Here is a 16953-nt window from a genome sequence, read left to right on the forward strand (position 1 = left end):
CAGGGAGGGGCCCCAATCCCCAAAAAAAAAAAAAAAAAAAAAAAAAAAAAAAAAAAAGCTCTGTTGTCGGTGAGTGAACTGAGCAACAGCTGAACAGCAACCAGACGCCAAGAAAACTTTGAAAGAAGCCAACTGAGAGGTCATTCGTTGGGCCTATGTCCATCTGTTCCTCTGGAAATGGGATTTGTGGACCAAAGAGCTAGCATTAAAGTTTGTACTGTACGCGCTTCCTCAGTTAAAATATACCATGGCAACTGAAATCTGAACCGTGTTACTGGGGGACGGGTGTCAGTTACCTAAAAATTGTGGTAACGAACGCGTGCATTTGGAACCAGGCAAAAAAACAAGGTGCTGAAAACGGGGAGACTAAAATACACAGTGACCTTTGCCCCAGTGAGCCCCGGAACTCTGAGCAATTAGGCCTCTACCACCCGAGATTCTCTCTCAGGAAGCTGGAACAGTAGGGTGTTCTCCCCCAAAACAGGGGAATAAACCAAGAAAAAACAAAAACGTGGGCTATAGGAAACAGGAAATCCAACAAAGGAGGTAAAAGAAATTCCCAGAATGGCAGAGGGAAATTTTAGGATGCAGATGTGAAACTTGTCTAGACTGGAACAGGTCACAAGCTGTGAGTGAAGCTTCCCTAAAATATCAGGAACTTTCCTGTTGCTTCTCATGGTCCTAAAAGGGTGACAAGCACTTAATAAAAAAAAAAGGGGGGGTGGGTGGGGCGGTAGAGCTTATTCCAGGGAAAACAAAATGATCACAGTATATACGTACTATAAGACTCAGCAGGGCTTCCCTGGTGGCCCGTGGGCCGTGGCCGCTGAGCCTGCGCGTCCGGAAAAGAGCAGCTCAGTGATATTTTTAAAATACTCTCCATTTTGATCTTACCAAAATTAAGACCGAATTATACAGCAAAGGTGGGAGGTTAGGGTCTGTGTATGATAACAGTGTCAGACTAGAACTAAACATCATTTTTCACTATGGGACATCAAGAGCTAAACACTGAAAGGGCCAAATAGTAATACAAATACCGAAAGAAAAGTGGTTGCCCCAGGAAAGAGGGAAATGATGGTGGGAGATCCCTGTTCCATAGAAGCCTTGTTGAATCACTTGACCACTTTATTATGCATACGTGCAACCTTAATGAAAATAGCTTGGATGGGGGGAGAGTAAAAAAAAAAAAAAAAAAGGCAACATCTAATAACGCCCAAGAGAAACAGGCCAGAGTTCTCACCAGCCTGTGTCCCTGGCCCACAGCAGCTATTACCATACATGGAAATACAGATCCCCTCTGGCCTCTTACTAGCTCTAATGGGGTTCCTCTTCCCCAGATCTAGCTGCTCTTCCTAGAGAAACACATCCTTGGTTCAAGTACTTCCTCAGCTGTCCTCTCCTGGGCCAAGGGGGAAAGTCTTGGGGAGAGTCCGTACTCTCCATTTAATCACTGGGCAAAGACAGGATCTGGGTTTGTGTGAGGTCACGTAGCACCAGGAAAGGAAGCCAGCACCAAAACTCAGAGGGTCTCCTGCAGGACCCTTGGTTCTGGGCTTACTGTTAGGTTCCTCTTTACCCCAGGCCCCCTTCTCCTTCCTCAAATAGTCACATGGCTACCTTCAGCTAGCCTGGGGCTGTCCATTCTCTTTATTTTGGCTGCACCGGGTCTTAGTTGCATGGCACACGGGGTCTTTAGCTGTGGCATGTGGGATCTAGTTCCCCGACCAGGGATCGAACCCGGGCCCCCTTCATTGGGAGCGCGGTGTCTTACCCACTGGACCACCAGGGAAGTCCCTGTCCGTTCTCTTAAGATGAGGAAAGATACAGTTCAGTATCTTTCATCAGCTACAAAATAATGTTAGGAACTACTGCAAAAGGTCTTGAGAATTAAATGTATATAAAAAGCTTAGTGCAGTGCCTGACATGAAATGGCGAACATCTACTAAGTGAATCCATGGCAGGTACGCAACCAGTGGTCCAATTTCTCAGGCACAGGTCAGGCAAGCATAACCTTATCCTTGTTGCAGTCTGGCTTCTACAAAGCATCTTGCTAAAAGTCTAAGGACAGGGCCCATCAATCTAGTTTGCAAAGCCATGCACTTTTGCTTAACTGTCCTGATCAAGCCTGAAAGAGATAATGGGTCAAGACTGAAGAATCCGACACTGAGAATTTTTAAATGAAGCCGAGCTACACACACGAAACACGAACACTCATTTTAGCATTCTCTCTAATAGCAAAGCTACAAATAATCTAACTAAGGGTCTAGTAAGACAAACTAACCCATTCAAACAGGAAAACTTTGTGGCTGTTAAAGACAATGAGTAGATACGTGTTAACATGGAAATGTCCAGGATGTGCTGGTAAAAAATACCCAACAGTTAGAAACGCCCCATGGAGGAACGTCATGTATATTCTGGGATCACAAGAAATGCACCAGGGAGGAGTGGGGAACTTTAAGCTAGAGGGCAGTTCTCACTTGTTAAGATACCACATTCTCCTAAGAATTGCATAAGGCTGACTGATCGGGAGCTCGGATGCTTCAAATGTATGAACAAAACCAATGAGACATGTTTTCTAAAAACGGTAGGCTTTTTTATTCAGTTAAGAGGTAGACAGATGAACATGGAAGGCTGGCCCGTTTAACTCACCCAAAGTTCATATTCCACTGCATTCATCCATCCCGCGCTTCCAGAAATCTTAAAGAAATAACCAAGACTGCCAGAAGGATTTTTCTTCCTACTTCTTCTTGGCAATCATAGTCTGTGAACTGCCTGCAAAGAAGTTACTACTAACTTAAATTTTCACCGTGTCCAAAGAACCTTGTCCTTGTAAGGAAGAAGTTCACGTATGCCAACAGAACCTGCCACTGCCGACAGGAGGGCAGGGTACAAATGACTATTTTTCTAAGAGACTACAAGGGAAGCTTCGGTTACGGTGTGTGCTGTTAAGTCCCTGTGCGTGTTGGGGCAGAAGCTGGTGAAACCAACGAAGCAGAGCACACTGTCAAACGGCTCTGAATGGTCGTTTTAAAACGACACAAAACAAACAAACGAACAAAAATCACAAGTTATCTTCGGAGACAACATTAAAACATAATGGAATTGAAGCCTGATACAAAAAGTAGAGAAATATATACAGGAATTCACAGCCCAGAAGGAAAAGGAACCTCAACAGGAACCAGTGGAAACCTGGCTACTTTACATAGCTAATCTTGAGACAAGTCATATTTAGCACAAAAGCAATTATAGCACAAGTAACGCTTCCCTCCCACAGCTCCCAAACTTTAAAGAGACTCCTGTCAGTCTTCTATAACACTGTAATTCATTCTTCAAAGGAACAGGAATGTGTACGGTGGTCCCAAACACTGACCCGAATTTTCATCTCAAACAGCCTCACACTCTGAGGATGACATATTTGAAGACTGCCATGATAGCAGCACTGATAACGCCAGAAATGGGGACTGTGACAAACCAGGCCATAAAAATGTTGCGGAAGAGTCGCCAATCAACAGCCTTTTTGGATCGGAGCCAGCCAACGGACACAACAGAGCCCACCTATGGGAGAAAACAATCAAGGAAACTGGTTACTGAAGTGCCAATGGCATTTTGTTAAACAGACCCGTGATTTTCAGGTAGGTAAGGAGCCCCAGACTGCCGGACCGATCCACGAAAGCCGGCTTGTAACAAGACGAAGGGCAGTATAAAATCCAGTCACGGAATCTGTGCTAACTGGGGTAAAAGAGGGAAAGAAAACTCCTTTTCCCTTCTGAGCTGCTGGAATGTAATGAGCTACATTAATAATAATGACAACTGCTTTAATAATAGATTCCTTTAAGTTTTAGGTTCCCCAAAGATTCTAGAGGGAGGCTGCTATCAGACCCAATAGCCAATCACCCGTAGATCTCTCCGGAAGAAAAAGAATGACTCAAAGGCTCCATGATGAACTAACTTAAAAATTCCCTTAAGGAAGCCAGCTTCTTCCTTTCCCTACAGTTACCCTATGGTTATTAGATGGTCATCAAGCCACCTTAGGACTCAGTAAGTTTCTCAGGACTTCAATCCTGAGATGCTCTGAATATATGCTTGCTTCAAATAAACTGCCCTTCAACAAGCCTCACAGACTTGCTACCTCTATAAAAAGGGGCTCTTGCGCCGTTTGGGGAGAAAATATACTATCTGCTTAAATAAAAGCAACAGACGCTAGAAACTGCACAACGTGTCTTTACATTCTTAGAGTCAACTCGTCCTAAACTTGTGAACTCTTCAAGACTCCCACGGTGTAACACCAAATCATCAAAGGAAAAAAACCAAAAAACAAAAAGAAAAAAATACCTCTCGACGTATCTACCAAAACCACTCAAAAGACACAGTACCTCTCCGTTACACTTACTTTACAATGTGTTGTACTGATGGGAAGGCCAATATTCGATGCAATCACCACAGTGAGGGCAGATGCCAGTTCAATACTGAAGCCACTGTGGACACAGACAGATCACTTGTCAAGAATGGAACTTAAATTTTGGTAAGTTAGCACTACCCCAAAGCTCACACAATCTTGCTGTGCTCTATCCGGTGACGAAAACTCCACCAACATCTTTAGTTTGCTCTAACTCCTGAAATCTGCTTTAAATCAGGCCATGAGACTGCTCTTCTCTTTTCCAGCATTTGAGGTTTTAAGGTCTTCTGGAAGCCCATTCTTAAAGCTTGCACTTTTACTTTGAATCTGGTAAACGTCAGTGTTGGCTCCGTAAAGACAGAGATAAAAGCCAAATGTACATAGCTAGTAAGCCTTAGCACACACATCTTTCTCATAAGTTATTTTGTTAAAAAGAGTCCACCGGAGTTGAACAGATAAATTATGTTTAAGGGCCAGACGATAAGGAAAATCTAAAAAGTTCACACCAAAGAGAGAGGAACGTCGGGAACTTATACAAACTTGGTTACTTTATGGAGTACCACGGCACAGTATTACGTATCTTAAGAAAATGAGCATTAACCTAATAAGACCTGCTTTACCAACTTACCTAGAGGGTGTGATTGGTGTCAGATCTTTCCCCATGGTCTGGATAACTCTCCTTCCCCAAACCCATAGACCAATACAGATACCAACACCACCATAGAGCAGAAGCCATATTGGTGTTGCTACTTTTGAGGAAACGTCTCCCGTGTCATAAACCAGGTACAAAGCAACCAGAGGACCGATGGCATTGCTGAAAGAAAAAGAGGGCAGGGATGATTTTTCAGGCAAAACTAAAACTTGGCAAGAATCTAGCTGTTAACTGATCTACTAAGTTTTCTAAAGCAAAGCTTTCATTAGAAACTGGTCTTTCTTTCAAAGGGAATAAATGGAACCCCAACACACACAACAGAAGAAAATGAGAGCTCTTCTCAGGGGGGAAACGCCACGCATCTGGTGGCCTGTCTTCCTACAGGCCCAACTAAAGCAAATTTTGGGTTCCAATGAACAGGTGACAAACCACAGAAATAGGATTAACCACCTACAAATTCATTCTAGGGGACAGTGATTCTATCAAAGAACTGGCTCCCATCTCGATAAAAGGCTTCTCTGTGGAAGATGTATGTGTTTATCACCTACAGAAACAAACATATTCTTTGTAATCTCTGAAGAAAAAATTTTTCTTCCCGTTTTTTTAAGTCAATTAATTGCTATTACCTCACCCTTTCTACATTATTCAGTGTCCCACGGGTGGTATAAGTACCAAGGCCACAAGCAGAGCCTTATGAAGGGATTAGGCGGCATAAAAACAGCACGAGCAGTGCCAAGAACCATCATCGACTGACCTGACGTCATTGCCACCATGGGCGAACGACCCAAAGCAGGCCGTGAGGATCTGCAGGAACTGGAAGAGGAGAGACACTTCTGGTTTGTCCTGGTCACACCATTCTTCTAGAGAGCTGGTGCTTCCTTTTCTGTCGCCCAGACCCATCTCGGCCTTGACACTCATGTCGATCTCGGATGCCGAGTGAATATCAGACACGGCGTTGCAGTAACTGGTGTAACTGTCCATTCGAATTCGCTTCTTGCCGTCTCCGTTAGGCCACGTCAGCTTCTCCATCTCTTCACCCTTCTGTTCACCTTCTTTGGCACGGAATGAATCCAGGGGCATGCCACAAATTGCCATGGTATAGGAAGTGTAGCTATTGTTGCGCCTCAAGGGTTTGTCGCCGGAGTCTCCCATGCAGTCGCCCACCTTGGCAAGATGGAGCTTGTGGAGCAGCTCTTTGTACAAGCCGGAGTCCTTATGCACCGTGTGATACTGGTAGTGGCCGCTGGAGTTTATCTGGTTACTGACAGCTTGATTGAACTGAACTAGGTTCCCATCAGGCAACTGCACTGCACCTGGCCAAGACCGAAAGGTTACACTCAGTGCCCAGAGCATCAAGTCCGAACAGAGCCTTGCAGCAGTACTGCTGACAAAGGGAAACTCGCCTTTCCCCACCCAAAGAGGAGTCCACTCACCGTTCATGGTGCCATCTATGCTGGTTTCCTCTTTCAGGTCCACGCTGGGAAGCCTCTCTCGCTCTGGAGCTTCCTCCAGGTCTCCAAGTTTGAACGAGACCGTTCTCTCCTCCACTGCAGCCCGCAGGGGCCCAGTGGCTGCTGACCCTACCTCTGAGACGGGATTCCTGGTTTCTGTATCACTGAGAGACAACTTTGTTTCTTCACGGTCTTCTTTCAAGCTGTTCTTTTTTTCCATCAAGGGGCTTTCAGAAGGACTAGACTTGATTTCTCCTAGAAAAGAAGGATGTTTTTGTTTGGTTTTGACCAAACTAACTTGCTCTACATTTCCCCTTTCCCTCACTTCAAAAAAAAAAAAAAAAAAAAAAACAAAAAAAAAATCCTTCTCAAAATAAGACCACATGTAAACTTCAGTGAAAATTCAGGATAATTTTCCTGTCTGCTTTATTTGCCGTATCGCTTAATCTCTCACTTGGGAAGAAACCAGCGATACAAATGCAGAACACCCTATTACTAGGGGTTGCAAAGTTTTTTTCAGTGAAGGGCCAGATGGTAAAAATCTTTTAGGCTCTGTGGACTCTGCTATAAATTCTTGTTCTTTATAGAACCCTTCACAAATGTAGAAACCGTCCTGAGCTTCCTGCTGACCCCTTCTTGAGGGGAAAGGAGCTCAAGCACGGGGCTGACAGATAACTAAAAATTCTGACTGCATCTAGTGCACGTCCTTTTTAAAAACTGGCCCCAAATTTCAGTCTGTGAGTTCAAGCAAAATGACACAGCTCAACGCAGGCAACTGAAGGTGACTTGAATTTCCACCTCTAGAAAACAAAGACATGCGCCTTATGGTTCAAGGTTCCACGACCAGGTGGGAACGTTTTCTGCCTTTGTACCAATGCCCAGTCTGTTTCCGTGTTCACTCAGGAATCCCGGTCAAGCTACCAACCAGGGTACAGAACATTAGCAAGACCTGTCTCATCTTCTCCCAGACTGAGGGAGAATCAAGGTCACGAAGTCCTGAAGGCCGCCAGACTAGCGCAGAGCCTCTCGGAGGCTCCTGAACACAGCTGCATGACGCAGCACTCTCCCGGTGCCACTGCAGTCCGTGCAGCCCTGCGCTCTTCAAAGAACAAACTTATGTCACCACCCGAGCATTTGCAGATGAAAAGGGCGGAAAAAGATCGTCTCAAGAGAGTTCAAGTAGTAAGGGAAGGAATACGAGATTTAATTAAGACCTATACTAACCAAAATGTATGCCATATTTGATTATACTGAAATACTACATACACTAATGGTCTAAATGATCCCTTCATGACACCCGAAAATGTCTACCTCTGGAATCTGTGCTCCAATTCTGAAAATGAACCAAATCTGAAGTCAGATAATATAGTAGCATAGCTCTGAGTATCTGAATCTGGAGGCGTTGGTTTTGGATTTACATTTCCATGTAAATGTTTCCTGTGAAAATACTTCATACCTACCTTTTATTTTCATTAAGGTATCCTCATCCTTCTCAATTAATGTGGACTACAACTTCTCTGTATTTATCTAGCATGTCACTGGCAAGTGATCAAGGTACAGTAAAAAAAAAAAAGAAAAAATAGATTAAGTGCCTAGCTTGTCTGGCGGCCCAAATAAGGTCAAATAGGCCTTATGGCTAGGTCTCAGGTCATTTTAAGTTAATAAGAACGTAGTTTGGACAATAAACCTACATCCGCAAATTTCCATGTAAATTTTCTGGCTTTACCAATCTATCCAAGTAGCAGATTTTTACAGACGGCTACACACAAAGAAGCAAGCACAGCATTACTAGTTAAGATTTTCTGCTACAACGTGTTACTTACGTTCAATTTTTCTCTTCATCCTGGGACATACAAAGAACCAGACGATAAGGGCACAGAAAACTGCACATCCCACCGAGATGAGGATGGTACCCCACAGAGGAAGTTTGTCAAAGCCCAGCACTAGGAGATAAAATGGTGCATCTTGAAAACCCCAGGGCAACTGCCCCCCTGTAATAATGTGTCAACCCTCCTCTGGGGACTCTGGGGTTCCCCAAGCCAGCCCATCACCCTTTATAGCTGTTGCCAGCCTTAGGTCCACGGGATTTACTGTGTTCGTGGCTATACAAATTTGGGAGAAAAATCCCAGAGCATGTGAAATCCACACCAGTCTGGCCTACTTTAAACACCTGCTAGACTGACATCTCCCAAGCTCCTTCACATACTAGGCTTTTTCCTTTCTTTGCTTCAGAAGACAGATTACCACACTGAGCAACTGCAACGAGCTATGAAAATAAACGGAAGCTTCCCACTGCCCAGCCTCCAGATGGGAGCGGCCACACCTTATGTTTGCACATAAGATTTTAACGTTAGAAAAGGAAAGTGCCCCAGTCGTCACATTTCTCATACTGATATAATTAGTTCTCTGTGGAAGTTATCACATCCATTGTACGAGCAAAATCCTTTAGAGCAAGATTATCCCTTAGGACGCGTTATCAACCTAAGATACATTTATCTATCAAGGGATAAGAAGAGTTCAAAGGGCTGCCTTTCACAAAAAGAAAATAGTAGAGTGGTCATCACACTAACAGGCCACATCTTAAACAGAGACATGCCTCCTGCTCGCATGGCTCAGGGACCATTAACTAGTCACCTGGTTATCACTCAAATGCCAACAGCCTCCAAGCCACTCGTCTACATTTAATGACCGAAGCAAAGCACTAGAGAACACTACTTAAACCTAAAGGATGTTATAATGACCTGTGGTTTATCCAAGAACAGCTTAGTTACTTGGGGTTGTTCTGCATATTAGGAATTACTTATAAAATGGAAATTCTATTGTTCCTCAAAATGATCGGTATTTAAAAATCAGATATAAATCGAGGCCCCTTCAAAACCAAAGTTCTGTGATGACTAAATCTTTCCATTTTAATTCCTGCTATCAATTCTAATCATGCAGTTAGTCACACAAACTAAAATATACATGAAATTTAATCAATCTCTGTATCACAATTTAAATTTGCCTACGTTCCAAGCCAAAAAAGGAAAATGAGACTGGTTCTTTCTTGTAAATGATCGACCAAAGGACAGGACAAAAATACCCACGTTCCCTTTTCAAAGACGACTGAAAATGCAAGTTTCTGATTTCACTGAACTATGAGCTTTGCTGCCACCACATAAAACATCAGTGCTTAGAGCCTCACGGAGCCTTTTTTAGTTTAACATGAAGAAGCCAATTTAAAACAGAATGGAAAGGCAGCAGGCAAGCTTTCCTCTGCCTGTAGCATTTGGTAAGGAGGCTGGTATCCCCTAAATAAGATCAATATCCTCATCAAGTTGCCTGATTTCTTTCCTGATTATTCTAACAAAGACGTGGTTAAAAATACTTAGCTAACTCCAATTTTGGTCAGTGACTTATTACTTCAGTGAGGTTTACAAAGCAAGTTACAATCCATCAGTCAGAAATGAAATCAGTTTGGTGGGCCACAATGAGCATTTTAAAAAGCTAAAAAGAATACTTGCAAATATGACTGCATAGCACACAGTAAGGTTAAGTAGCTTCAACATACTATTCCAGTTCTCTTTCCCTCTCTCCCCCTCCCTCTCTAAGTATGTGTGTGCTGGGCAGCAAGGTACAACGTCTTTCTTCCAGTGTGTCACAACAGTCAAAAGATTGAAAGCCACTGACCTGACGGATCAAAGGCCATCAGGCCAAATGAACCTAGACAGGAAAACTGACTGATCAAGACATGTACTATCCTGTCTGACAAGTTACAGGTTATCAATCTTTTTCAATTGCTAAATGAAACACGTATCACCATTTAATCCATGCTTTGCCTTCGTTCCAACATAAAAGTAATCAACATTTCAATCTTTATATTCTCACAAATATTTTTCCTCTTAGCTGCATGAATTCTTCTTCCAAGTGCACTTAGGGCAGGTGTTAAACATCCCAACTCTTCTCATTCAAGCAGATTCAGGGGAGTAAATTTAGAAACAAAAAGGAGCTCCACTTGGGAGAGAAAAATGAGAATATCCAGCAAACCAGTCCTAAATGACTGATTATCGAAGACCAAGTATAACTAATGACTCTTCAGTAGTCGAGGTAACATCAATTCCGGTATTTTTAGCATAGACAGGAAAGAGGGAGGGAGAAGATCAAATTATCGGTGGATCCTGTGAAGACTAAAGAGTAAAGGTCTGTAGTGATTTAGAATCTGAGCAGGTCTCTTTGGTTGAAAAACTATCTAGGTTAACTCAGCATACACTAGCCTGCAGCCTTCTGAAATGGGCGCAGGCCAGCCACCTTCTAGGAGATTTCAGCCCTGTAAACAAAAAGGGGTAAATTGGGCATTTAATGCAAGTTTTAGAAACAACTTTAAATTCACATTTAAATATTCTGATATGTACTTACAAGGTGCTCCAGTGTACATGATGGAAAAGAGGTTGATTCCAACTGTGCAGGCATAGAACACTGGCAAAGCTCGCAACCCGTTAGGAACTGGATCTGCCTGTAAAATACCATCATCATTAAGCTCAAGATCTTAAAAGCTGTAAAAACTTAACCCATTTCCATAGAACCTTATCAAAGGGCAGCTTCAGGAATTAGTTCCAATAACTATCTCCCCATAGTAGCTTCCAAGGCCAAATGGTCTTTTCCTACATTTGCTCCTGGAAGTTCCCCTACCAAGGCTGATCTCATCTTCTACATCCATCTGAATTTAAGTTTGTGTTTGCTTTAATGTTTGGGGGTTGGTTAGGTTTTTGTTGCCGTTATTGTTTTTTTTTTTTTTTTTGGCTTCGTTGCATCTTTTGTTGCTGCGCTTGGGTTTTCTCCAGTTGTGTCGAGCGGGGGCTACTCTTTGTTGTGGTGTGCGGGCTTCTCATTGCGGTGGCTCCTCTTGTTGCACAGCATGGGCTCTAGACATGAGGGCTTCAGGAGTTGTGGCATGCAGGCTCAGTAGTTGTGGCTCACAGGCTCTAGAGCACAGGCTCAGTAGTTGTGGCGCACGGGCTTAGCTGCTCCGTGGCATATGGGATCTTCCCGGACCAGGGCTCAAACCCGTGTCTCCTGCATTGGCAGGCGGATTCTTAACCACTGCGCCACCAGGGAAGTCCCTGTTGCTGTTATTCTTAACAAGGCTACCTATTACTAGTGACTGGTGATGTCCTGAATAATCAGTTTCAACCCCCAGTGCTCTAAGGTACCTCATGTCCAGATAAAATCTGAGCACACACCTGAAAATGTACTATGTAAGAGAGATCAAGAAACAGACTATGAGATACTACATTTCTTACCTGACTTTATACCTGCAAAAGAAAACATGTAGTAGAGTATGCCAGCAACAACCATCTTATCTAGACGTTTGATAAATATGCCACAACTAGTGATCTACCAAAGTGCTAAGATAAAAATCAATCGTACACTAGGTCACCTCCTCATTTAACAGACCGTGCCAAGCACTAAAATATGGGAGTGAATGAGACAAAGTTCCTGCTCTCACAGAACTGACACTTACATTCTAGTACAGAATCACGCTATGAAGAAAAAAGAAGGGGAAGGAGGCCGTGATGGAAGGAGGCGCACACTTTAATTCTTGGGGGTGGTGCGGGAGATACTCCAAAGACCATCAGTGGAACAAAGACACAAATGTGTTAGGTCAACAAGCCATAAGCCAGGTACACACGCAGGGGTAGAAAAAGAGCAGCCAGAGAGCAGGCTACCTGGAGGGCAGAATATCCCAGAGACATCAGAAAGTACAAAGACCCTGAGGCAAACACTTGAATTGTCTGAGGAACAGCAAGGAGGCCAGTGTGACTGGAAACAAGAGTTAAAAACAAGAGCACAGATCTGAATACGTGGGAAGGCTAAGCTTTAAAGATGTGGTTAGCCCAAAGGTTTAATGCTATCTTGAATCACAATCCAATGGAAAATCTTGGGGAGGAATAGACAAGGAGAAGAATCAAATACATCAGAAGAGTGAGGTAATGGCTTAAGATCAAGGAAACGGAAAGTAGAGGTGCCATTCCAAATCAGCAGAGATGGGCCCTCGACAAAAACCACTCCGAATATTACCTTCCCTATCCGTAGTTTAAGAGAATGCTACAGGTAGGGAACTGGTCAAAACAAAAATAGCCAATAAAACCTAAGCATCAGGGCTTCCCTGGTGGCGCAGTGGTTAAGAATCCACCTGCCAATGCAGGGGACACAGGTTCAAGCCCTGGTCCGGGAAGATCCCACATGCCGCAGAGCAACTAAGCCTATGCGCCACAACTACTGAGCCTGCGCTCTAGAGCCCACGAGCCATAACTACTGAGCCCGCATGCCATAACTACTGAAGCCTGCGCGCCTAGAGTCTGTGCTCCGCAACAAGAGAAGCCACTGCAATGAGAAGCCCGCACACGACAACGAAGAGTAGCCCCCGCTCACTACGAGAAAGCCCACGTGCAGCAACAAAGACCCAACGCAACAAAAAATTAATTAATTAATTAATTAATATAAAAAAAAAAACTCATCATCTCTGAGTAACTCAACCATGTGGGTCCCACCCCAAGGGTAGTCGGTAAAGTTATGAACCTGAGGTGTATATACATTTTTCTTCTAAGAACTATCTGTGCTTTTAAGAAATTCTCCAAGGAACCTAACACCACCCCCCGAAATCAAAATCCATAAGGGTTCTAGACATTTGTGGGGGCTTCTCTTTCTCCCTTTTGCTGCCTCCAAATTCCTCTTAGCCACTCCCCAAGGAGGTAACCAGGGCTAACATTTTATTGAATGTTTACCACCGTATGACTCACCTAACACTTAAAACTTTACCTGTAAGTAAATATCTCATCATCCAGTTATATGGGATGGGACAGGGGGTCTTCATAACCCATTTTCAACCATAATAGTTCATTTTTTATACATCGGACATTCCAGTAAACTAAAGAAAAAAGTTCCTAAGTTTGAAAAGATGCCCTAGATATATTTAATGAGATTCCTGACAGAAGGGAGAATGCTGAACGGCCCACTTTCTTTGACTAGAATTTAAACACTCAACAGGAAAACTTCCTTTTCCCCCATTCCTTGTTTATTGTCCCAATCCTTAACCTCCACTCTGCTTTTTCCTACTGGACTACCCAACACCCTTGGAACATTCAGAAAATTGAAAATTTTTAAAGGCACTTTTAATGTTAATTTCCAAAACAGAATCTTTAGTTGGAAAGTATCTTAATGGTCAAATATTTAGATTTTAACAGCCAAGACCACCAAAGGTTACTAGTGTAAAGATGTTTTCTTGAGACTTAAAATCTAACAGTAACCAGAAATACTCAGCCTCATCACCTAAAAATTCATCTGTTATTGGTAGATTAAACACAAGAGTATGTGCCTGCCTGTGTGTGTGTGTGTGTGTGTGTGCGGGTAGATTCTCAAAGTCCATATTGAATAGTTTTAAACACTATTCCAATCATTCTTTTTTTTTTTTAATATTTATTTATTTATTTTGGCTGTGCCGGATCTTAGTTGCGGCACACAGGATCTCTTAGTTGTGGCATGCGGACTTCTTAGTTGCGACATGCGAACTCTTTAGTTGCAGCATGCGTGCGTGATCTAGTCCCCTGACCACAGATTGAACCCGGGCCCCCTGCACTGGGAGCACAGAGTCTTACCCACTGGACCACCAGGGAAGACCTATTCCAATCATTCTTGATCATGTCCATCCTCATACCCCATGAGGAATATATAATCAAGAAGTTCATATATCTAACTTAAGGTCTCTAACTGAGGATAAAAATGCCTGGCATGCGTTCCCCAAATGAGAGTTCTGGGGACCTGAAAATCCCACTTTGCACCTGAAAGCATGACCATTCCTCCTCCAGAAAAGAAGTTTGTTTTGGCTTGAGACACACGAAGCCTCTCCAGAATCGGAACAATCTGTCTCTCAATAATCCACAAAGACCCTGTGTAAACCTTTATGAGCACAAATCCATAACAGGGGATCCCAGCAATCCTCCTGCTTCTCTGGTAAGGAGCAAGCTATACAGTTCTAAAAGGACGAAGAGTTCTGATCCCCGACTACTACTAAGCCTCAAATGGAAGCATCACATTATCACATTCCACAGCTGTGGGGAGTAGGAGGGTAGGTGCTATTCACTACCCGCTTGCTAAATAAGACACTGCCAAACTTTGAGTCCGTTAACATCAACCGTTTACTCTCAAATTATACCAAGCTATAGAGGTTTCAAGTTTTCAAAGTGTTACGCTGCTATCTTTTGCTAGACGCAGGCCATGGTAAATACTGATTAGTGAGTCACTTTACCAGTTACTGAATTTCTATAGAAAAGTACGTATCCTTCCCTAGAGAAGCTAAGAACTAGACCAAACAAATGGCTCTGAATACATTCTTACCCCTTGGGATTAAGCTACCTATCTCCCTTCACTCAGATTTCTTCAGTTCAGAAGAATTTTTAAGAACTTACAATGGACCGTTAAGAGCCATTCACCTCAGGAAAAGGACAACTTTGTTTCCTGAGAAAAAAGCATTTATTCTTACTGTAACTCAGTCCAACGACAACATCCCTTGTTGTCTACATTTATTTTGGAGCCAGCATCAGACTTCTTGATTAGAAAAAAATGCTATCAGGTCCCTCAAAAGGGATTTTCAAATGGACAGGAAATTAAATGGCTGTCTGGAATTTTTTTTTTTTTTTGCCAAGAAAAACAAAACGAGAATTACCTTTACTGGTTCCTTTTTACCTATTCTGAGCTATCAGAGTCAAGTCACTGTGAGAGGTAGGGTGTCCACCATGAAGCTTACAAGCTGGTTTCGATAATCAACACTCTACAAATAACTATGTGGGGACCCAAACGACTCCACTTTAAGTGGCAGCTAAGAAAAAGTCACCCAGGACACTGTGATCTGTTGAACCCTAAGCTTACAATGCAGACTGGCCTGCATATGATGGTGATTTGAGGTAGTAATCTGCATACAGGTAAACAAAGCCACTCCAAATACATTTCCTTAATTTTTTCTTTCAGTCTTGGCACACTCTAGTGTTCAATTTTTCCTTCCCGAATGACTTCTTGGGTATTGAAAACCTGCTTCTTTCAGAAAATTCAACATACGAGAGGTATACAAAACGAAGAATTTTTCTAACTTTCCAAGGCCACACTCCTACACACCGATCACATTTGCAATAATGCCATCGGTTTGAACACCACTGACTGTGACTCAGTACAGGTCATGGGGGGAGAGAAAGATTACCTTATGGAGGATGAATGCACGAACAAGGAAGAATAAAATTCCAGACATAATACCAGAAAGCAGCGGTGAGACGAACCAAGACATCACTGGAATAGAACACATTAAGAAAAAAATGTCAACTAATGGAAACCAGAAACCAAAACACACTTTAAATTTTAGTCCTCTCTTTTCAAAACTTTAGCCCGTCCCTCCAATTTTACACCATTTTCTCCCATACACAACGCCATGGTAACACGACAAGAAGAATAAAAAGCCTTTTAGAATTAAACATACCAATTTTTATCAGTTCTGACCACATGACCCCCTCCTGCCCCTTCGCCACCAGGGAGAAACCAATGGTTGCACCAACGATACAATGGGTTCCAGAAATGGGAAGCTTCAAAAACGAAGCCACTAGTTGCCACACAGCAGAACCTGAAACACATCAAGTTTTATTAAGTACGTGACAGAAGTGACACATTCCATTATGTACGCAGTGCGTATTACTGAATGTAATAATCTGAATCAAGGCAGAGCACAAGAGTGGAACTACCCATGGTAAGAATTTCCTCACCCGCCACTATCAGGACAATACGAATAAAAAACTTACCAAACATCGCACTGACAGAGCCGGCCATCAGCAGCTCTTGTGTCGAGTTGTACATCTCCACGTCAATCAAGCCCTTCCTGATGGTTTCGCTCACTTTGGCCCCCAGCAGGACGGAGCCCACTGTCTCAAAGATACTAGCTAGGATGCAGGCTTGCTTCAGGGTCACTACACCTGATCCCACGGCTGTACCAAACGAATTTGCTACATCATTGGCTCCCACGGAGAATGCCAGGACAAATGCAATAATGAAGCCCAGGACGAGCATCCATAGGTAGTCCACCAATGGACCAGAAGCGGCAGTAGCAGCAATAGCAGTGGCAATCAGCGTTGCCATGGTAGATGCCATTCTCTAGAGTAGTGGTTCTTTAATTAATCAGAGAATTACTGAGCGGTTTTCGAGATGTGTAAACAGAATATGAGGTATCAAAAATGCTATAATAAATAATATATATTATATAAAATTAAATACTGTAAACTACGGCACAGAAACCGAGCTGGGGAGTTACTGCTATACGCTGCGTATGGGCATCTGTTGTCTGGGGTTTCTTTGGCTCTGGAGGACTAGAAGCACGGAGCAGAATTCCATGGCGGAGAAGAGAAAGGACGCAAGTTCATCCTGGAAGGGGGGATGGATAA

At 43.1% G+C, this 16953-nt stretch overlaps 1 protein-coding gene across 1 annotated transcript in view; it reads right to left on the reverse strand.

Moving 5' to 3' along the window:
* Positions 1–2577: 2577 nt before the first annotated feature.
* SLC20A1 (solute carrier family 20 member 1) overlaps positions 2578–16953 on the reverse strand; it is a 15258-nt gene continuing 882 nt past the window's right edge. Inside the window, exons 2-11 of the mRNA XM_024743755.1 lie at positions 16318–16933; positions 16002–16142; positions 15729–15814; positions 10895–10991; positions 8323–8442; positions 6482–6754; positions 5803–6361; positions 5025–5210; positions 4391–4475; positions 2578–3555 (exon numbers count right to left, since the gene is read on the reverse strand). Coding sequence (XP_024599523.1) covers positions 3394–3555; positions 4391–4475; positions 5025–5210; positions 5803–6361; positions 6482–6754; positions 8323–8442; positions 10895–10991; positions 15729–15814; positions 16002–16142; positions 16318–16663 — 2055 coding nt within the window. The 5' untranslated portion in view covers positions 16664–16933 and the 3' untranslated portion in view covers positions 2578–3393. The remainder of the gene's footprint in view (positions 3556–4390; positions 4476–5024; positions 5211–5802; positions 6362–6481; positions 6755–8322; positions 8443–10894; positions 10992–15728; positions 15815–16001; positions 16143–16317; positions 16934–16953) is intronic.

This window comes from Neophocaena asiaeorientalis, unplaced genomic scaffold (assembly GCF_003031525.2).
Source record: "Neophocaena asiaeorientalis asiaeorientalis breed wild unplaced genomic scaffold, Neophocaena_asiaeorientalis_V1.1 scaffold114, whole genome shotgun sequence".
Taxonomy (NCBI): Eukaryota; Metazoa; Chordata; class Mammalia; order Artiodactyla; family Phocoenidae; genus Neophocaena; species Neophocaena asiaeorientalis.